The 24234-nt window shown below is 39.9% G+C and overlaps 1 protein-coding gene across 2 annotated transcripts in view; it reads right to left on the bottom strand.

The window, feature by feature from the left end:
- Nucleotides 1-24234, bottom strand: part of cadpsa (Ca2+-dependent activator protein for secretion a) — a 127993-nt gene that overhangs the window by 88508 nt on the left and 15251 nt on the right. For both annotated transcript variants that reach the window (XM_053483686.1, XM_053483687.1), the window contains exons 2-3: nt 10656-10769; nt 6769-7101 (exon numbers count right to left, since the gene is read on the bottom strand). In XM_053483686.1, coding sequence (XP_053339661.1) covers nt 6769-7101; nt 10656-10769 — 447 coding nt within the window. The remainder of the gene's footprint in view (nt 1-6768; nt 7102-10655; nt 10770-24234) is intronic.

The raw sequence follows: 24234 nt of genomic DNA on the forward strand, positions 1-24234 counted from the left end.
TATCATAACAATTTTGCATTTTATAACACTGAAAATACCCTTTTTTTAGGTTTATGTCTTTTTATGTGAAATCTAAATCAACCAAGTTCCATCTGAATGACAGTTAAGACTGTTGAAAGATTTGAATTCAAAAACGTTCCGGACACTACAGACATCAAAGGGCATGAAATTGTATTTAGCAAATATGTTTCTTTTTCATCTGATAAATATAGATGTGTATGTACAGTATATTTACAAAAACAAAGCATGAAGTGGGAGATGATAAGCATTAAGTATTATGAAAAATAAAATGGTGTTATATAATCATTTTGTTGAAAATTAAGTTTTCATCTCCTGTAGGTGAGTCAGCACCTTTCTTTTAGCACTGATACCATATTTTTGCTATTTGTAAATTTGCGTAAATCTATTTAACAAGTTTAACATAAAGATAAGCCTGTTTAATATTTCCTATTTTTTCCATCTTCTACTCATTTTACCTGAGTCATCATTTGAGGGGCAGTTACTAAGGATGAATGCTGTGATATCACTTGTGCTCTTGCACCTGCAATTTTTTTTTGCGTCCAATTAAATAATATCAGCTGTTCCAAAAAATTTTTTTATTTACAGTTACATCCCATCGTACTGTATAATGCAGTAATGATTTGTTGTCGCCTCAATTTTGAAAGTCTGTTTCTTCTCACGTCATCTCATGGAATGTTTTTATTTTTTCCCCTCCCCGCTGATCCATTTAAATCTACACCTGGATTTCAAGCTGCTTTGTGACACTCTTTATTATTACAAAACTGAAATAAAATGTAATTGAACTGAACCACTTATCTGAGCAGCACGCTGTAGCATGTTTGATTTCAGAATACATTTAGTAGAAGCTTGTGCATGCAGAGTAGAAGGACTTTTTGTTTCAGTTAGCTAATTGGGACAGGGTGTGTACCAGCAGTGTCAGCGTGATATATCTCAGCAGGCCAGAAAACACCCTCGCATCAGATTCGAACACACCCGTGCCAGGCTGCACATCCTGCGCAAAATGCACGGAATCTAATTTGCTCCTGTAACACAGCCGTCATTACTGGAGAGAAGACATTAATCAAAGCGATGCACCCGTAGTCCGACAAGTGCCAAGGATGAAGAAAGTTGTGTTTTGTTTGCCATTTGTGTGTCACACCGAGTACAGTATATCTTAAAGGTTTGTTTCACAGGAGGGGTTACCGATAAACATCCTGCTCCTGTATCTATGCACACACACACACACACACACACACATATGCAGGATAAAATAAAAACTCATGGACACATTTCTCCTAGCGTGCTAAGCTGTGTCTGCTCGGCTGCTTCAGCCCAGCTGTTTGCTCATGATCACAGATGTCTAAGACAAACTAGGCCTTTTAATTTTGAAGAATAACAGAACACAGAAAACTTCATTTCTCTATATAAACCCCTGCTACACTAATGCACTTATCCCAGCGTTTTACTAGTGCTTGGATACCATAAAGATAGAAAGTTTTCTCAGTACTGTATGTTGGAGCCATGATCAGACTGCCTGCTTAATGTCTGAAACGCCGGCCTCCCAGGAAATCCTCTAACAGCCTAAACATAGAAATGGCTTGTAGCGAGGTCAGGACTGTACAGAGAATACATAGCAATAACTACTAGCCAAGTTCCTGTACCGTTCCCATAGACAGATACTGATATAATCTTTTATCTTTATATCCGTCGATTTCAAAAGAGAACATTCCACTAGCTGAATGTTCATGGGATGACTGCAGTGTGCTCCGAGCCACCTTGTCACTTACGGACGTAGAGTACAGTACAACCTTCTTTAAAACATTAGCACTATTCAATTATTTTACTGCGGCTAAAGGTCTCATCGCCGTTCTGTCCTTCTGTAAATGAACCGGTTTTTACACCTTCATTCACCAGAAATTTCATGATAAGTCACCCATTGTGTTCATGATTAAGAGAACACTTCTGTCTAAAAAGGTGTCTGAGAAAATTAGTTTCTCTCACACCATCACATGTCTTACTATCACATTCTAAGAAAACAGTTTGAATTTTCTGTGCCCGTATTCTCCACTACTGTGCGTCCCAACGTTTGATGTTTGATGGAAACATTGTGTGCCAGAGTTATTGACAGTTTTGAGATGTTCAATTTCATCATGACACAAAGCTTTGCCTTCTTAAAAGCGAGCAAACTTGTGCAATGTATGAGATTCTAATCTTTTGGATGAACTTATGGATGCGACCTTGAATACGACTTCATAGAGAAAAGTTGAGAGAAGCTGGGAATAAAGAGTTATGTTAAACTTGATGGTATTTGTAATGATGGGCATTTTCACACAGCGCCCCACGTGCCACAATAAGCATTCTTCACATTTAACATGGTGAATAAATAAATGTCAAGGACAGCTTTCTCATAGTGAATGATGATCTTATAAGCAGGAGAGTCAACGATACCACTTGTTGTATATGACGGTGTGTGCGTTGTTGTTTTGTTTTCTTCTTCTTCCAAGCCACAGGGAAGGAAATGAATCACACACACGCTGTTTGTCAGCATCACGGGGCTGGAGTGTTTTCTAGCGTGTTCTGCCTCGGTTTTAATTACCTGTCAGTCAGGAGCTGGTGCTCAGCTAACATCGAGACACACCCTCGGGAAACAGTCGATATATCAGATTAGAGTCCCTCCATCTGGGAGACAGCGAACGCCCGCTGGAAAGCTGTTTAGCATGTGAGCGCTCAGGGACACGAACAAACATGTGTGTAACGCACGCTCAGTGAGAATGATAGAGACTAGGAGGGAAGGGTGCAAAACAGCTGGCGGAAAAAAAGAAGAAAACACGGAAAGGCTAAAATAAGAGAAGGGACGCATGAAAAAAAGAACAAATATAATGAAAAGTACCAAAGGAATGAACAAATGAAGTGAAATGGTGAGGAACAGAAAGAAGGGGAAGAAAGCCGAGTGTTAATGAAGAAGGAAGGAAGAAGGAAGAAAGGGTGGATGAAAGGAAGTACTGTAAATAAGGAAGGAAGGAAGGAAGGAAGGAAGAATGGAAGGAAGGACGGAAGTGGGGCTAGTAGAGAGTAATGAAAGACGGATGAAAATGAAAGAAGAACATTAATATGGAAGGGGAGAAGGAGGGAAAGAAAAGAGGAATGAAGAAAATAATTATATCAAAAAACGGATGTAGAAAAAAGAAAAAATATGGAAAGGAAAAACTTAGGGAAAGGAAGCATAAAAAAACTAATTCAATGAAAAGTGAAGAATGAATTAATAAATAAAGTGAAATGGTGAGGAACAGAAAGAATTAATGAAAGTATTAATGAAGAAGGAAGGAAGGAAGGAAGGAGGAAAAGAACAATATGAAACAGCTGTGAGAAAAAGAAGGAAACAGAAAGAAAAAATATGGGAAGCATGAAAATGAAGAAAAATATGTATTAATGAAGAATAAAGGAAGGAAATGTGGGAAAAGGGAAATAAATAAGGAGAAAAAGGAGGAAGGTAGGAAAGAATAAGATGAAGATAATCATACAGAGCTACAGGTCTACAGGTGTTTCTTATAAAGCAGTGTGTGTGTGTGTGTGTGTGTGTGTGTGTGTGTGTGCTCATGCGTGTGTATGAACCCTGAATACGCCTGATTTCACTCGTGGTGTTCTGACGCGCAGCCCACCACTCTTCTGTTGCCATGGCGACTGGGCTATTACCATCCAAATAGAGGAGTGGGGTTTTAGTCATGGCTAATTAAGACACTGTCATATGTATGGCACGTGCAACCGTCACGGTGATCCTAGCCAATAGCAGTGCAGAAATATCACGCTTATGGATTACTGAATGTACATCTGGACAACAGTAGGCATCACTTCATGGCTCCTTCCTGAGACGGGGGTATGTGTTATTATAACTGACACGATAAATTGGTACAATTACCTGCCCACTATTTCCGCGCAGTGACACAGACTTATTGCAAACATTCATTCATTGTTGTTGTCCCCCCCTGGCTGTTATACCCCTACAGTATCTCACCTACGCGGTGTGCCCATGCGAGGACCAACGCGTGGAAAGACGGAAACCTAATCACAGCGCCAAAACTCGCGGTGAATCATGATAAACTGTACTGTACTTACGGCTACCGCGTGAAACCGCGTAGGTGAGATAGGGGTATTAATAGTTAACAGATTATGAGCCAAACTTCACTGAGTGATGATGGTAGAATAATTATAAAGGTCTTGACTTAAACAACATGCATGAGGAATCACAAAGGAGTTTTCATTTTCTGCAACGGAAAAATACTCGAACTAGTTACTTTTATCAGAAAGTAACGCTGTAAGGTAACTGGTTACTTTTTAAAAACAGTAATTTTGTAATGTAATTAGTTACTTTTAAAAGTAACGTCCCTCAACACTAATGATTAATGTTGTAACTGTTGCCAGATTGCTGCCATATTTATGTCTGGACAGCATCCTCCTATAAAACCAAAGAATATTATTATTAGGGCCCAAGCACTATTCAATTCAATTCATTTTATTTGTATAGCGCTTTTAACAATTGACATTGTCGCAAAGCAGCTTTACACAATCAAAATAATTATTTAAGTTTGTATAACCTGTGAATATGTATGAATCAAAATGATAAGATGATGGGCCCAAGCACCTGCTCCATTGCCGCTGGACACACCAGAAAGACACGTCCAGACATCACGATGCCTTAAACTTATGCCCTATTCAGTGACATCAGCGTTTAAGGCTTTTTAGAGGTCTTAGCGTGCTTAGAAGCATTACAGATTGTGTGGTGCACCCAGGTGGCGATGGCACAGGTGCTTGGGCCTGCTCATCGTTTCTTGCCACTACAGTATATATATATATTTTTTGTTTTTAATGAAAAAGTTTTTCACTTCGATTATGTATTTAGTAACTTACTTCTTTCACTCTATCTATTGCTATAGTTCCAATAAAAAAAAAACGCATCTCATTCTGCTTTTCCATCGACTGCAATTGCGTAAATGCTCGGAAAGAAAGCAACAAGATGAAGAAGAAAAAAAGAGCACCAAGGAACACTCACAGACATAAAGAAACCAGAACACCATGAGTTTATTGCATCGCATTGTATCGTATCATATTGTCTGTCGTCTAATGATATGCATGCTAAAAATTCACTTCTATAAATCTCAAACTCTCTCCTGTAATTTATCCTAGTATTATTACTGTATGTCTGGTGCTCACTACCCACTCCTATCATCTGCTCCACTCGTCTCGCTGCCAGCATTCACTGATTTGAACCAGCATGCAGATGCCTACATCTCTTAGCAGCACAAACTGTTAAAAAAAAACAACGCATTTTGCATTTTTGGTGAACTGCCCATACCCTTTACTACTGTGTGTCTCGATTAGTGATGTTCGATTTCATCGTGACACAAAGCTTTGCCTAAAACCTAGCTTGTGGTGTAAAAATTCCTAGGAAAGAGCAGTGAAACAATAATGTGAGGAGGAAGCTCATAACCACCGAGTTTTGTTATCAATTTACTGGAAATGACTCAATAAATTCCAGTGAATCTGACTTTCACTGTCACTTATTCCATACGCACTGTTAAGTAACAGGGCTTTAGCTGCATTACTGGTCTAACTGGTAGTTCCACAAACCTGGGTATGGAAGTAATCCACAGGTACTCGCCAAACTTGTGCAATAAATGAAACTCAACACTTGTGGATGAAGTAAGACCTTGAGAGTCACTATTTTTATGAATACAGAGCAATAGCTGCTGGATGGTTGAGATTCCTGAATTCTGATCGCAGTTTAAATTCCAAGCTATGACTGTTCAGTTGTCAGGCAAAGCATTAAAACGTTAATTCTAGAGCATGCATCCATAATCTAAATCTAATAGCTATGAGAGCCTGATAGAGAGGAGACCCCGTTTACATATCATCGTTTGATGAATCACCTACCTCGAGTGTAACCTGATACAATCGCCGTATGAGTTTGAGCCCAATAGATATTCTGTATTGACTTGGACTTTTTTGACTGGTATTTTTCAGTATTGGTACCTGAACTTGTCTTGGACATTATTCTTGCTAAAAATGTTCTCTGTCTTGACTGATATTTTCTATATGATGCTCGTACTGGATATTTTTTCTGGATCGGCACAAATTTTAACAAGAGGTCCTCCACTCTTCACTCGTCATAAAGCCTAAGCCTTGGCACGATGCACAAAGGATGCCAACAAAGTGGAAGTAAAGGCTTCGTATCAAAAAGGATATGATCTCCATCCTGGTCTCAATCTTGCAATGGGTTCTGACTAGCTGACTAACTGGCGGTCCCAATTGGGCGTAGTGTGCACATGTTGCCCAGAGGTCCTATCATAGTCGTAAAAATTGAATAAATACAATGGTAATCTCCATCGGTCTCCACGGTCCCTAGCTGGACTACAGAGGTTCCTAGATGGATGGCTGGTCTGCAATATTTGCTTCATGCATTTCCATGTATAAGTTGAACTCAAACTAACAATCATTACAAGCTCTTGTGTTTTGACCCCTGAGAGTGTATTTGTACTTGTCCATTACCCTCATTATGACCTTGGCTTCTGTTCTGTGTGTTGGATTGATGCTTAATAAACCTGCAACACATGGATTACTCTCTTGATTCCTTTGGTGAGAAGCTTGAGCCGGGGCTGGATGTTAATAGTACTTGTTGTACTAAACCGTACAAAGAAATAAAGTATACCTGGTATATATTTTTTTTCAAACACCCATACCCATCCAGACTGTAGCACGTTTTATCCGTCTTACCTGGCAGGCATTGTAGAGCAGCTGATGCTCAAACTTCTTGATGCCGAGGATCCCCTGGAACATTTCATACAGCTGGTCCTTGCTGAGAATGAGCTCGGAGGCAGCGCTGGCTGTAATACGCTGCTGGTGCTTGCGGGGATCCTCCTCACCACGGTAGATGGTGTCGAACTTGGCCAACCAGGAGCTAAGCACCGTCTCCTTGCTCAGGCCGTCGATCTCGGGCAAGCTGCGCACGCGTTTCTCGATGTGCTTCTTAAAGACCTCACGCGAGTCGTTGGCCGAGCAGCCGCCGCTCTGGACCATGCGTGAAACGCGGTCACTCTTCAGAAACACCTAGAATATCGAGAGAAAAAAAGTTTTGTGTTACAGTCAGTTTTGTATTAGGGTCTACAGACTACGTGTAATCGATTTGGGTGCTTGCACACGGTTTGGCATTTTTGTTTTGGGTTGAAATGCTACGGTGTTTCTGCTTTCTGAAACATTGATTTTTTTTCCCCCCTCTATCTCAATTCCCAACTCGAATTTATTATACCCATAGTTCACAATACACAGGAAGCAAACAATTCTGAAAGGAGGGGAAGAAAAAAAAGGTTCTTAGAGAGAACAGCTATGGGAATTGTTGCTGCGTCTTTATTGCAGTAGGTTTTCCTCTTTTGAAATTCACTTCAATCACTTTGCTGCTGATTGCAGTGTTTCCCATCAATGTGAAACCTCTTTTTTTTCTACGTCTAGCTCAGAGCGAGGCAGTTTCTCAGCATGGACATTACAGGTTAATGATGTGCCCACCTGGGCACTGGCTTCACATCAGCTGAAAGCTGCTCTCGGCTTGTTGTGCTACTCACCAAAACACATAGCAGGAGACCTAACCTCAGTGTTAAAACAGACAAAGATGAATAGATGTTCTTTATTCTGCACCTCCGGGTTTGACATTCATCTCTTATTCATCCTGTTGCTCTCTCTTGCTTCCTTTGTTCCCAAGTCCCTCATGCACTCAGATGTGTGGTAAAGACATGCTGTAGGTCTATCATCTAATGTCTAATTACAGTGCTTAAGTAATAATTACTGAATTACTGCAGTCGTGTTCCTTACATAATGATGTAAAAGAGAAAAGTAAAAAGTGCATGTACAGAGAGTGAAAACATTTAAATGCACCATAGCGATTATGATGTCACTTTACTACAGAGCCCCTAAAGGCACATTGCAGAAAAAAAATCTTTTTCGCAAAAAAATAAAATAAAATAAAATAAACAAATGGGTCGTATAATCCCGGGTTATTCATCAATTGATAGACAAGTGGTTAAGTTAAGAAAATAATCCTCTCTGTTAACAACAATCTTTTATTTTTAATTGACTTGAAATCATGTTGTTAGTCCAACAGCATTAGAAACTAAGAAAGCCTAATGAGAATCATGCTTTTTTTACTCTATATATATTTAAATAAACCAAAAAAAAAGGAAAAGACGTTCCAAAAACAAATAATTCAAATATGTGATTTTTTTTATTATTTGTATTGTGTTCTATTCAGTAGGGTTAGGGACAGGCAGGAGAAGATGAAGTTGTTGAGATTCTCCTTGGGAGTGACAAGAGGATGGACAGGAGCAAGAATGAATCCGTCAGAGGGACAACCCATGTTAGATGTTTTGGAGGAAGTCACAGAGGCCAGATTGAGGTGGTTTGGACATGGGTCAGGGTTAGGGTTTGGGATGAAGACCAGGTCATGGCCAGACCAATCTCCAGATCTGAACCCTATTAAAAACATCTGGAATGATCAAGAAGAAGATGGATGTTCACAAGCTATAAAGCAAAGCCGAACAGCTTGAATTTTGGAATAGAGTTAACCAAGCCAAGACACATGAAAACGTGATTGCAAATCACGGATATCCCACCAAATACTGATTTCTGAACATTGTTTATATTAAATATGAACTGGTTTTCTTTGCATTATTCAAGATCTGTTGACGTGTTGTCATTTTCTTTAAATAAATACTTTAAATAATGTTATTTTTTATTTAGAATTTGGGAGAAATGTTGTCAGTAGCTTATCAAACAAAACCAAACCCTGACAAAATGAATAATATTGCATTGGTTTCTTATTTTTTTCCAAAGCTGTATATACACATACAATTATGCAGCATGTATTAGGATGTGTGTGTTTGTGTGTGTATGATATTTACGGCTAGTTGTAGATAATGTAAGTCCAGATAATGTAACTCCCAAGTAGATCACAGGAAGTGCACAGAAGTAGTAAAATTAATCTTAGCTGTGTGTACATATAAGTTCTATATAGAGTGGCTTGCAAAAGTATTCATACCTCCTGAACTTTTCCTCATTTTATCATGTTACAACCACAAACGTAAAAATGTATTTTATTGGGATTATATGCAGCAGACCAAGACAAAAGAAAAATGGTTTCCACCTTTTTTAGAAATACAAATCTGAAAAGCATGGCATGCATTTATGGAAGAGTGTCGAGAAGGAAGCCACCGTTGAAAGAAAGGCCGTTTTACATAAAATCCCAATAAAATACATTAACGTTTGTGGTTGTAACTGCATGGCACTGTACATTGGGGATAAGGGTAAGGGTCTGTCCACGTGTCATAGGGCTCATCATGGAAGATTTCTCCTCTGCTCTCCAGCTCGATGCCCACTTGTAGCTGAGCAGTTGAGGGTGACAGACCTTGTGGAAGGACTCCACGCTGGCAGCTCGTTTTGGCTGCGGCTCGAACTGGGGACCTTCTACTGCTGACTGACACATCATTTCATTTCATACGTCACGTTTCAATCATACCGCTGCTGTCTGCTGTCATATCCACACACACACACACACACCATATCTTTACCCTGCTACATTTTTATATTTTTATACTCCTCGGTTTATCATTATACTTTTCACATTCTGTGTATGTTTTATATCTTTCTATTTTTAATAACACTTATAAATCTGTAGAATTTGTTAATTTAATATTCCATCCCAAATTGTTCAATCAAAAAATCTTAAATAGTTTTTTTTATTGGAAATTTTATCCTGTTTAATTCTACTCTTCTAGTGCAATTTTTTTCTGTGGTGAAATCATTCTATTTTATTTTTCCATTTTTAGTCACGAATAGTCGTATAAGCATTTCCCTGTATATTAAGTTGTTTATGGTTGTGTACAGTATGTGATATATAAAAAAATCGAAATTTTAATTCTGATCAGCAACTTAAAAACCAAAACCCCCAATCCACCCCCAACCGGGGAATTGTTCATCACTAAACTGTTCTTGGATGGTTGGGAGAAGTTGCTCTCTGAAGACGTTTTTGTACCATTCTTTATTCATTGCTGTGTTCTTAGACAAAATTGTGTGATAAATGGGTTGAGGATGCTTTATTTATTTTTTTTACACAGGACTAATGGTGGCACTTTTCCAGCATGATGGAGCACCTTGCTATAAGATAAAAGTGATAACTAAGTGGCTCGGGGAACAAAACATGGAAATTATGGGTCTATGGCCAGGAACCTCCCCAGACCTTAATCCCATTAAGAACTGAACGTGTTTCAATCCTCAAGAGGAGGATGGACAAAGAAAAACCCACAAATTCTAACAAACTCCAAGCATTGATTATGTAAGGATGTGGCTCAGAAGTTGATTGACAGCATCCCAGGGTGAATTGCAGAGGTCTTGAAAAAAAAGAAGGGTCAACACTGCCAATATTGACTTCTTGAACTTAAAGTAATTCTCAATAAAAGCCTTTATCACTTATGAAATGCTTGTAATTATACTTCAGTATACTGTACCATAGCAACATCTGACAAAATGACCTAAAAAACACTGAAGCAATTAATATTTGCGCCATTCTCAAAACTTTTGCTCACGGCTTTAATATTATGTGTTAGTAAACTCCTCACCTCGTAGTAGCTCTGGACGGCGTTGATGAATGCCTCGTCCGCCACGATCTGCGTATCTCCGTTCAAGAAGGCCTGAAAGCGTTCCTTTACCGTCTGAAGCTGCTGTTTGCTGATCTAAAGAGAAGAGAAGAATATATTACACTTGCAATATCAAATATAAATGACTTCATAGTGACTTAGATTTTTCAATTCAATTATAACCAATATACTTCTCATACACTTATGTTTCTCCTCCTTTAGCCAAGACCGTAATCACTGTAATGCAACACTTCTGTTCTTTCTCTGTCATGCCAAATCAAGGCCAAGAGGAGCACTACAACCTGCAGAAGGACCTTCCTGCTCTTTAAACATCCGAAGCACGCAAATTATTAACATGCTGAGAGCTGACCTTGTCTAACACCTAATAATGGAGTCGAGAAAATTAGTAATTACAGATTTCACGCTGCCCTCTGCTATTCGCCTAAAGCACCGTTTGCTCTGTTTGTCATAACAGGTTAAAAAAAAAGAAGACGAGCTTTTCTGATTAAGGACCTGACACTCTGCGTGAGGAGACGCCCACTTCTCTGGGGTCAGTTTTCACCATCTACAAATATCCTAGGTGTAAAAAAAAAAAAAAGCATATCTCGTAGTTGATTTTTTTTGTTTCTTTTCTTTCGATAGCTCGATGAATAATCAGAGTCAAAACAGTATGTGGAATGGGTGCCAGACTTTAGATTAGAATTAATTAAGAGTGCACCGAAGGGTCAATATGTGAGGAGATGCTTCGGAAAAAAAGAAAGAAAAAAAAAAAACACGCTCCACGCAGGCCCTAGAGGTACGCTTTAAGATGAAGTAAACAAATCCAAAATCAAATCAGGATGATGTTTTGACCTTTGCGTCCCACTCCGAAAGACCGTGCCAGACTAAAGTCGCTCTTTTTCTCTCTCTCACTCTCACCCTCTCTCTTGCTGACTCATACTCTCGTGCGGTGCCGCTCGCTCACAGTGTGGGCTCTGGGTCGCACTCTTCAAAGAGTAGCAGTTATCGTTACATGGTAGAGCAAGTCTAAATCTGAGAAATGTCTACTGCATAATGGTTGTCATTATGCTGCAAAGCTTTTGGGAAACGTAGCGCGCTGTAGTGTGCAGCAAAAGCAGAATGGATGTAATTCTAACCCTGCGGGTTTCTCTTCAGACTAAGTGAAAAATTCTTGGGGAAAAAAAAAAAAAAAAAATCTTAATGACGGACTCATGGTGCCAGAAGCGAATACTTAATGAATACTTAATTCACACACACTTAAAACGTAAGGAATAAAACACTTCAGCGCCTGCTGTGATATAAAAAAAAAAAAAAGGTTGTGTGATGCAGCGTGACACAAAGAGGCGTATCACTTGTTATGACCATTTATAAAAGGGGTCAAGTCAAACCGGGACGTGTGATGAAATTTCTCATGAAGGAAAACGCTGAGGGGGGTCGAAGCCCACTGCAGTCCTTTACGAGTGGAACGCCTGATCCTTAAAAATCAACAGATGACTTGTCGGCAACTTGTGGAGAAGACACATCTGTCTGTGAGAACTGTACACACAATTTCGGCTGTGAGTTATTGTCAATCCCCCTGTACAGTCCTCAGCCATTTCCACATATTTGGGCCATTAAAGGGGTTCCTGGGAGGCCGGTGTTTCAACTTTAAAATAAAATGTGAAAGGTATTTTTTAATGAAGCAGAAGTTGCATCATAGCAGACTTAATAGCAGATTAAGCTTCTTTGAATGTTTTCATTAGTTGGTGGAAGATAGAAGACCGGGCCTACGGTTGGAAATACACCAAAGAGAAAAATGTTAATGGGGATCAAGCCACCAAAAATTAACCTTTAGTGGCACAGCACATACACAGTAAACATTTTCTGATGAGGTATTTGAGTTCTTTGGTGGACTATATGCTCAACGAAGCTGAATCCCCAACCTATCTGAATTCATCTGTTTTAATTCAGCACCTGGTGCGATGACAGACGACATTGTAGCTCGACAGTCCTTTGTAACGCAGGGACAATGAACACCAAGCCTTTGATATGCGTTAACAAGTACGGACGTGTCCACCTCTCTTACCATCTGGTCGTCTCTAACAAAGCTGTGTCAATGCATATGGATTGTTCTGCTTGCAAACACGCAAATACACACACACACACACACACACACACACACACACACAAAATAAAGTTTAAATCTATCCTTCTCTTCTTCTATCATCTTCCCCCGGGCTGCGTCTCCTCGGATGGTTGCCCGGCTGTCGCATTAGGGCCATTACTCTCATGCTGACTTGCGTAACGACTATAAAAAGATAAGTCACTAATGCGGTGGCCGCAACAATTAAATCTCCTCCCTCTCTAGCTTTCCGTCGTAGCGAGCTCTTCGGGAAGACTCGGTGCCGTGCATTAAAGACCAGCGGGGCGGTGGCTTTCAGGCTATCATCCGCCATCAACACAACAGGGAGCAACATCAGATGGGTGATTTAAAAAAAAAAAAAAAAAAAGAGCTTAGAGTAAACTGAAAAATCCTTCTGAGATTCATCTGAGTTTCTTCTTATTTTCTTTGGAAATTTGCACTTTACATTTAAGAGTTTCTAAAGTATATGTGCAATAACTTTCAGAATAGATTCAATATAAATTCCTTGTACTGATAAACAAACAGAAAGCTCATTGGCATGAAAATTGCTTCTAATGAATATCCAGGATTCTAAGGAAAGTTGTTTTGGTTTTCTTTGGAAAAACCATGTGGCATCCATGTGGTACAGTATAACCTGCAACTTTTGTGCAGTGTAGTATTTATTTTCACTGTACAGTCGTGGCCAAAAGTTTTGAGAATGACACAAATATTAGTTTTCACACAGTTTGCTGCTAAACTGCTTTTAGATCTTTGTTTCAGTTGTTTCTGTGATGTACTGAAATATAATTACAAGCACTTCATACGTTTCAAAGGCTTTTATCGACAATTACATGACATTTATGCAAAGAGTCAGTATTTGCAGTGTTGGCCCTTCTTTTTCAGGACCTCTGCAATTCGACTGGACTCTCAATTAACTTCTGGGCCAAATCCTGACTGATAGCAAGCCATTCTTTCATAATCACTTCTTGGAGTTTGTCAGAATAAGTGGGTTTTTGTTTGTCCACCCCCTTCTTGAGGATTGACCACAAGTTCTCAATGGGATTAAGATCTGGGGAGCTTCCAGGCCATGGACCCAAAATTTCAACGTTTTGGTCCCCGAGCCACTTAGTTATCACTTTTGCCTTATGGTACAGTGCTCCATCGTGCTGGAAAATGCATTATTCTTCACCAAACTGTTGTTGGATTGTTGGAAGAAGTTGCTGTTGGAGGGTGTTTTGGTCCCATTCTTTATTCATGGCTGTGTTTTGGGGCAAAACTGTGAATGAGCCCACTCCCTTGGATGTGAAGCAACCCCACACATGAATGGTCTCAGGATGCTTTACTGTTGGCATGACACAGGACTGTTGGTAGCGCTCACCTTTTCTTCTCCGGACAAGCCTTTTTCCAGATGCCCCAAACAATCGGAAAGAGGCTTCATCGGAGAATATGACTTTGCCCCAGTCCTCAGCAGTCCATTCACCATACTTTCTGCAGGAGAGCAATCTATCCCTGATGTTTTTTTGGAGAGAAGTGGCTTCTTTGCTGCCCTTCTTGACACCAGGCCATCTTCCAAAAGTCTTCGCCTCACTGTGCGTGCAGACGCGCTCACACCTGCCTGCTGCCATTTCTGAGCAAGCTGTGCACTGGTGGCGCTCTGATCCCGCAGCTGAATCCTCTTTAGGAGACGATCCTGGCGCTTGCTGGACTTTCTTGGACGCCCTGAAGCCTTCTTAACAAGAATTGAACCTTTTTCCTTGAAGTTCTTGATGATCCTATAAATTGTTAATTTAGGTGCAATCTTAGTAGCCACAATATCCTTGCCTGTGAAGCCATTTTTATGCAGCGTAATGATGGCTGCACGCATTTCTTTGCAGGTCACCATGGTTAACAATGGAAAAACAATAATTTCAAGCATCACCCTCCTTTTAACATGTCAAGTCTGCCATTCTAACCCAATCAGCCTGACATAATGATCTCCAGCCTTGTGCTCGTCAACATTCTCACCTCAGTTTACAAGACGATTACTAAAATGATCTCAGCAGGTCCTTTGATGACAGCAATGAAATGCCGTGGAAAGGTTTTTTTGGGATTAAGTTAATTTTAATTGAAAGAAGGACTATGCAATTCATCTGATCACTCTTCATAACATTCTGGAGTATATGCAAATTGCTTTTATAAAAACTTAAGCAGCAACTTTGACAATTTCCATTATTTATGTAATTCTCAAAACTTTTGGCCACGACTGTAACTAGTATAAACCATGATTAATGTCGCTAGCCCCACCAACCGTGTTCTGGAAAAATAATTGCTCCACCTCCTTTGGCTGTAACCAGTTAGCTCTCATGAACCTAGTTGAGGTACGGCTAAATTGCTAATTTGATCTCTCTGTTTTACACAAATTTCCAGTACAAGTGTACATAGTTGCATAGTTGAATATGGCCTGACATGGGAACACAATCACATGTTCACCGCTAGTCATGTCTTGTTGATTCAGATTGGATTTTAGAGCGTAGATCTAATAAAAAAAATTCCACCTACGCTCTACAATCCAACCTGAATCAACATGACATGACTAGCAGTGAACATGTGATTGTGTTCCCATACACAAGAAGTGTAATACCAACCATTTTAAATAGTTTAAATCTGACATTTGTCTTACTAGTCACATGGCAACAATATTACTACTTGCAAGTCAAGTTTATTATAATTTTCGTTGAATGCTTTTGCATTGCCGCAAAGTAGCTGACTTGATTGGCTGTAGAGCCATGATTGATGTGAAAGTATAAACACCATGGAACCACACAACCGCCATAATGTTTAGGAAGGAGGCGCAAACTTTGGTACATAAAGTACAAATCAATCTTAGAACATCAGCAAAGGACTTTGTTTAGTCACTAGAGGAAACAGGTACAAAAGTATCTACAGTATATCCACAGTAAAACCAGACCAATATCGACGTAACCTTTGACGCTGCTCAGGAAGGAAGAAAAGTGCCAAAAAAGCCAGACTGCAGTTTGCAGCTACACATAGGAACAAAGATCTTACTTTAGGAGGAAATATCCTCTGGTCTGATTAAATAAATATTGAACTGTTTGGCCATGGTGACCCTCTCTATGGTCTCTCTAGAAAAGACTTGCAAGCCAAATAATACCATTCCAACCGTGAAGCACAGGGATGGCAGCATCATGTTGTTGGGGCGCTTTGCTCCAGAATGGACTTGTGCACTTCACAAAATACAGTAGGTGGCATCATGAAGAAGAAATATTATGTATATAAATTAAGACATCAGGCAGAAAGTTGAAGCATAATCACAAATGGTTCTCTAAAATGGACAATGACCCCAAGGAAAGTTGTAGCAAAATGGCTTAAGGACAATAAAGTCGAGGTATTAGAGTGGCCCTGACCTCAATCCACCTGGATTGTAAAAAGAAATGAAAGCTGAATAAGTCTATCATTCTGTCATTTCACTTTTTTAAACTACGCATCCAAAAAGCTAGACTCTATATAGTTCTATAAATCTTTAAATCATGAAATCTGAATCTTTTCTCATCATCAATGCCTCAACAGCTGCCCTTAGACTTCCATTATTTAACTAGACAGGTGTTCTTGCTTTTTTTCCCTCCTCAGCAAAGGAAAACCTACCAACATGTTTTGTCAGCTCTGACCACACACACACACACACTACAGATGCAATAGATAGACTAAAGAACATCAGAGTATCCCTTTAATATGGAACGGACAGCTATGTGGAACATCAACATTATCCTTAAACAGTTCCTCGTCTCATTTTGAAGCCCTTTCCATCACGCTGCTAAGTACAGTATGTGCGGCTTAGGAAGCAGCTCGGTGAATTTTATTGCCTATCCAGCCTGGAATGAATAAACGTAATGATTTGTTCTTTCCTTTTTTTTTTCTCTTGCTCTCTATGTTGTCTATCTAAGCCCAGCACTGTTACTGTTTTCCTCTTAATATGGCTGAGTAGAATACAGTAAGCGTCAAATCACTTTTGCTTTCCAGGCTTTACATCAGCTGATAGTAAAGACCTCCCCACCCAACCTACACACACACACACACACAGGCACACACAAGCTCATTCACTCTGAGATCTACCTCACACCTGCCTGGCCTTGCGGTTACTATAGAAACAGACAACTCGTGGATAGTAATTTACTATCAGACACACACACACACACACAGTGGCCACCGTACCACATGACGGAAGCCAAGTCGGTACATCAGACCCAACGACTAAATCCTCAGTAATGCTGGAGGAGAGAGTGGGCGAGGAAATCTCACACACCAGTCAAAAGCTCTTTACTATATCAGTTGTAAAAGCAATGCTAAGGGGTGACGTTTAACGGGTGACAAAGTTCAGATTTTCATTAATTAAACCGTGACACCGGAGAACGATACTTTTTATACCTGACATACAAGTGAATTCTCTGTTACTATAGAAACAAGAGCGTATTAGAACAAGTGTGTTAATATAAACCGTACAGTCGGACCAACTGTACTGCAGATCAACACCTTCTGATCAGAATCGAGAACTCAACAGCACTGTTGTGTAAAAAGGTTCAAAGGGGGCAGCTGTTAAATTACGTTTTATAATCTGAAAGGATTTGAAATTCTTAGTAATTATTTTTGTACGGCTCTTGCGTTAGGTCTTACCTTCACACTGGATTGTATTGATGGAAGGTGACTAACGCACTAACTGAGGATGTGTGTGTGTGTGTGTGTGTGTGTGTGTGTGTGCGCGCGCATTTGTGTGTGTGGCTATTTTAGTGCCTCTTCTGGCCAGTCTATTCTTGAAGAGAGCTTCAGGGCAAACGCGAGTGATTTAGTTCCTCCTGCTGTTTTTTTTTTTTTTCCTCTGGTATAAATATCTCCGTATTCACGAGCAATTTTTTGTCACACGATCCATTTCTAATCCCATGAAAGTTTAATTTCATGCACAGTGCGGGTGAGAGACAGAGAGAGGCTACTCATGATTAAGTGCCCTTTGGATTTTTCTCCACCTAAAGCCTGCAAAGTGCTGTTGCTGTGGCATAAATGTACTGTATATTGACTGCAGAGCGCGTTTATTCATACGCATTTTCACCAAGTCACTTCTTATTCTCTATCCTGTCTACAAAGCACTTTATCTCATAATGTGTCCTCCCTACAAAATCCTTTCCCTCATAACATGTCCTTCCTACAAGGTGCTTTACCTCATAATGTGTCCTCCCTACAAATTCCTTTACCTTATAACATGTCCTTCCTACAAGGTGCTTTACCTCATAATGTGTCCTCCCTACAAATTCCTTTCCCTCATAACATGTCCTCCCTGCAAGGTGATTTACCTCATAATGTGTCCTCCCTACAAATTCCTTCACCTCATAACATGTCCTTCCTGCAAGGTGCTTTACCTCATAATGTGTCCTCCCTACAAATTCCTTTCCCTCATAACATGTCCTCCCTGCAAGGTGATTTACCTCATAATGTGTCCTCCCTACAAATTCCTTCACCTCATAACATGTCCTTCCTGCAAGGTGCTTTACCTCATAATGTGTCCTCCCTACAAATTCCTTCACCTCATAACATGTCCTTCCTGCAAGGTGATTTACCTCATAATGTGTCCTCCCTACAAATTCCTTTCCCTTATAACATGTCCTTCCTGCAAGTTGATTTACCTCATAATGTGTCCTCCCTACAAAATCCTTTCCCTCATAACATGTCCTTCCTGCAAGGTGCTTTACCCCATAATGTGTCCTCCCTACAAATTTCTTTCCCTCATAAAATGTCCTCCCTGCAAGGTGCTTTACCTCATAATGTGTCCTCCCTACAAAATCCTTTCCCCTTATAACATGTCCTCCCTGCAAGGTGCTTTACCCCATATTCTGTCCTCCCTACAAAATCCTTTCCCTCATATCATGTCCTTCCTGCAAGGTGCTTTACCTCATAATCTGTCCTCCCTACAAATTCCTTTCTCTCATAACATGTCCTTCCTGCAAGGTGCTTTACCTCATAATGTGTCCTCCCTACAAAATCCTTTCCCTCATAACATGTCCTTCCTGCAAGGTGCTTTACCTCATAATGTGTCCTCCCTACAAAATCCTTTCCCTCATAACATGTCCTTCCTGCAAGGTGATTTATGTGTGATTTATGTGTGATTATGTGTGATTTAAGGTGATTTATGTGTGATTTATGTGTGATTATGTGTGATTTAAGGTGATTTGTTCCTTTACCTTATAACATGTCCTTCCTGCAAGGTGCTTTACCTCATAATGTGTCCTCCCTACAAATTCCTTTACCTCATAACATGTCCTCCCTGCAAGGTGCTTTACCTCATAATGTGTATTCTGCCTACAAAATGCTCTTTCTCATAATAAATCCTCCCTATGGAGTGCTTTACCCCGTACTGTATCCTTCGTACAAAGTACCTCATAAAGTATCCTCTCTACAAAGTATTGAATTCACTATCGCTGCAAAGTGCTGTATCTTTCCTACAAACTGCTTTACCTCATAGTTTGTCCTCCTACAATGTCATCTTCCTCATTATTTATCCTCCATATAAAGTCCTTTAAATTGTAATATATCCTCCCTAAAAATTGCTTTACCCCATAGTGTATTCTCCCCATTGATTTTTTTGTATCCTCCCTTTAAAATGCTTTAACACATAATGTATTCTCCCTACAAAGAGATCTTGCCCTACAAATGGATCATCCTCAGAATGAACAATGTGCTCTTTATTATAATGTATCACCCCTATGAAGTGCTTTACCTCAGGATGTATCACCCCTGCAAAGTGCATATCTCATAGTGTCCTCCCTGCAAAGTTTGCTTTAACCCAGAATGTTTCTTCCTTACAAAGTGCTTTAACTCACAATGTATCTTACACGCAAAGAGCTCTTTTTCCGAATGTATCCTACCTACTGACTGCCTTTCCTCACAATGTGTCCTTCCTAAAGAAGTGGCTTACCTTATCCTCCCTGAAAATGTTCTTTCTCATAACAATTGCTTTGCAGTCTGTCGTCCCTACAAAGTGGACTTTCTCTTAGCATGATTTCCCAACTAAGTGCTTATTGCCGGTGTATTGCCTCTATGAACTGCGCTCTCTCTCTCTCACACACACTAATCCTCTATATGAAGCATGGAGTGCTATTTATTTCTGTTTAAAAAGTGCATCCTTCATACTGAGTGGAGTTCTACAGAATATATCATTGCACTAAAATCCCGGTCGCTCGTTTTGAGCTCACCGTAAGGAAGAGGATTTTACTGTATGATAAAACTAATAGCCGTATAAAGATGTAGATGCAGCCTAAAAACATGATTTGTTATATTTATTTATAGGACTTCAATTCATCCTAAAAAAAAAATTAAAAAACCCTTGTCTCAGTGATATTCTCCGGACAACATTTTTTTTTTTTTTAATTAATCCTCACTGTGAAGTTCTGTGTCTCTTCCTGTACCCTCCTAGGACATCTTCACGCTCGGTGAAGCATTACACTCGGTTTTGTTTGACAGGTGAGCGCCGAGACGTCTGGGGAATTATTTTTTTCTCTTTCCTCCACCACAGAGAGAGAAAGAGAGAGAGAGAGAGAGAATGAATGAAAATAAGAAAGAGAATAAAAGAGGTAAAAGCACCGATGGAGGTCAGAATGATTCTCAGATAAAAGTGACACTCGATCTACGATGACCTTGCAATCTGTCGACGGTCTATAACTGCACCTGTTGATTTTTCATTTTACAAACTCATCTTGTTGACTCCAAACACTCCAGCTTATAACTTTCCAACTGTATAAATAGACTGTCTCTGCAAATATTCATTCAAGATAAAATGCTTAATTAAAAAAAAAAAAAAGTCTCTAGACGAGTTCTATTAATGCGCTGTGCATATTTAGTTTTAGTTTATAAATAATGAAATTGAAATAACGCACTCTATGGAGAATTCGACTCATTAACTGAGGTCAGGTCATGATAAAATACGCCGCTTTTATGCACTGGAGAAGGAGGTGTGGAACGTGCAATGAAGACTTTATGTGTGTGTGTGTGTGTAGGATGTGTGGGTTGTGGCCTCATCACCATCCATGATGAGAAATTCCTTTTGGCTATTTTGTTTTTCTTTTTTTTGTCCTCTCTCGCTCAATCTCATATCCTTCATATCAGCATTACATTGCAGAAAATCCCAACCCAAAAGGACATTCGTTTACCTGCAGTGATGTCTTCGTTACCCACAATGCTGTTTGACTTCCTGCGGATATTGTGGATTACACCCTGGCTTCATCTCATCCTAAAGAGAGTGATTCAACGGCGCTTTAGTGCATCGCTCAGTCCAGCGCTCTTTCCCATCAAACAGATCAAATTTCTCATTAATGTGACATTTTCCATGGGATATTCTCACCCAGTCCCGTGGTGTGCGTGCTCGGAAACCGTATTAGCTTGGCGAGAAAGCATTATTAGACTGTACTGACTGGAGAAAATAAGCAAGAAGTCTGGGATTATGACGTCACGAAGAGACTGAAAATGTCTCTGGGGATAAAATTTTATTAGCCGTATTCGCAGCAGCAGGTTCAAAGTCTTCAAGCTTATATTTGTCAATGAGTTCTTACTTAGGAGGCACTGTTGCCTTGCACCTCCAGTGTTCAGGTTTGATTCCCACCTCGTGTCATCATGTGTATTGTATGGAATTTGCATGTTCTCCCCGTGCTTGCTGGGTTTCCTCCGGGTACTCTGGTTATCTCCCGCAGTCCAAAAACATGCAGATTAAGTTAATTGGCATCCCCAAATTGCCCATAGTGAGCGTGTGTATGTGTTTGTGTGTGTGTGTGTGTGTGTGTGTGCCCTGCGATGGATTGGCACCCTGTCCAGGGTGTACCCTGCCTCGTGCCCTAAGCCTCCTGGGATAGTCTACAGGTCCCCGCGACCACGAATACAGGATAAAGCGGTATAGAAGATAAGTGAGTGAGTGAGTATTCCATCACAAAATTGAAAGTTACAGAAAAATATTTGTCTGCCAGAAAAGATAACACCATATTACTGGATATAAGCAACCATTTTTTAGAAAAAACAAAACAAAACTAAATTGCATGCAAAAAAAAGCAGGTACAACAGAAAAACTGTATGTGGCTCTGCAGGATGCTGAGTAAAACTTAAAGACTATAATTTGAGATTAAATGGACCACAAAGCATTGTCACACCAAATATTGACTTGAGCTTTAGAGATTTTTATTTATTTATTTATTTATTTACATGTGCATAAGACTTGTGCATAAGTACTGTACATCTGTAAATCAGTAGTGAAGCATGGTGGTGGGAACATCGCGTTGAGAGATAACATACTGTTGAAGGGGGCAAATACTTATGCATGGCACTGTAGAGCTGAATTTGTTAGGGACAGCATCAGAGAGAACTGCTGTACAATAAATTTTGCATACAGTATGCAGCATGAATATCTCTCTGTCAATCTGTCAGTCTCTGTCTCTCTCTCTGTCTCTCTCTCTCTCTGTTTCTGTTTGTCTCTCTCTCTGTCTCTCTCTCTGTCTCTGTTTGTCTCTCTCTCTCCTTTGTTATAGTCTACGTGGGGACTTGATGGTTGACAGGATTGTAAAAGCTGCCATCCGTAAAGAAAGAAACCCGAGAGAAGCTTACAATTCCGCCTGCTGACAGCGCAATGGGAGCTTTTGTGTATGTGCGTGCATGTGTGTGTGTGTGTGTGTGTGTGTGTGTGTGGCGTGTGCGTGCATATGATCTGACTACACATGAGCATGTTCATGCAGGTGTGGATTGTGTATATGGATTTGGATGTAAGTATCCACATACATCCTCAAGTTTTCCAGGTGTGTGTGTGTGTGTGTGTGTGTGTGTGTGTGTGTGTGTGTGTGTGTGTGTGTGTGAAAGAAAGAGAGAGTGTGAGTGTGTGTTCGCACGTGTGTCTTTTACTCTCTGGATGATTCTAATGAATTTTCACAGATGCTGTACTGAAAGGGCCATAATGACAATGCATCATGCGTGCTAGTGAGTCACACACCACGCACATCTGTACACGCACATCTGGGGAAATGAGGTGTTAGGCAGTAACGCCTAGGAAAATTTTAATTTGCTCTGTGGTAGAAACTAATATTATTATTTAATATTACGGCATTGAATTAATTTTTTATATATTACAGTAACTTCGTGTCCTGTATGATTATAAGACTATAAAAAAGAAAAATCTACACATTTAACAAAAAAAATGAAGACATTATTCTGTTAGTTAATCGGTTATTAAGTTGCAACAAATTTGTTTTACAATATCGCAACTGTACACTCCATTACAAAAATTGGATGACGATTACTTCTTTATTTTTTCACATTATCGTTTCGTTCACTGATATTGATTCTTTTAAATAATAATATTGATTCGCCTGTAAAATAAACGGCCTTTATACACACACTCACCTTTAACCTCTCTCTTTTTCTCTCTGTCCATAAGCGGTTTGAAACACTGACATGCTGCTATTATATGCACGCCTATACATTTTTTATTTTAGTTTTATTTTTTGCTTTTAAAATAAGACAGACAACCAATGAAACATACAGCAACTGTCTATATGTGTGTTGTATAAAGACAGACAGTCATGCAGATAAATACAGTAGCTAGCTAGCTGGCTGGCTGTATGGATGCCCCACCAGACGTAAAGACAAATAACCTAACCAACCTCTGTCTGTCATTAAGACAGACAGATAATGTAACAGACGGATAGATCAAAAGAAAACCTAACAGGCAGAGACAGGCAGAAGGATTACAGGCAGGCAGACAGACAGTTAGACATACAGACAAACACACACAGGCAGAGACAGGCAGGCATAATTACTTAAACAAAGAGACAGACAGACATCCAAACAGACAGAGACAAAATGAGGCAGGTTACCTAAATACATATATAAGGTTATAAACTTGGACTGAAATAGATCACTTTTGATCAAGTTAAGAGATCTATGCTATGCCTCTGCTCTATTTCCTACTTCATGTCAAACCGTAACTCTGCCAGAGCATGAAAAGCACACCGTGAGCAGACTCAGACCCACTCGAAACCCATTTCCCCAAACCTGCCTATTATTGTGTGAGTCCACGTTCTCAGCCGCACACACGTCCACTATTGTGTGAGTCACTCTCACTCAGGCTGAGTTTGGAGAAGCCCTAATTACAGAACAGGTCATGGTGAACTGGTGTGTCACGTCGCTCTCCATCCTGAACCTGCCATCGTCTGCAGTGTTCTGCTCACAGGGTGATGAAGGACTGGCTTGTGCACCGTGGTTTGTCCTGAATTATATAAATCTGTATGAAATCTCCTAATCCTCAGGTGTTTTTTAGCTTCATTAAAACATCTAAAACTTCTATTGATTTGTAGATTAGCAAAGACAAAAACGGCAAACATTAGCGCTGTCTAAGCTGGAATTCTCTGCATCGTTGTTAGCATGGCTATAGACTAATCAAATAGT

Source organism: Clarias gariepinus, chromosome 23, assembly GCF_024256425.1.
Source record: "Clarias gariepinus isolate MV-2021 ecotype Netherlands chromosome 23, CGAR_prim_01v2, whole genome shotgun sequence".
NCBI lineage: Eukaryota > Metazoa > Chordata > Actinopteri > Siluriformes > Clariidae > Clarias > Clarias gariepinus.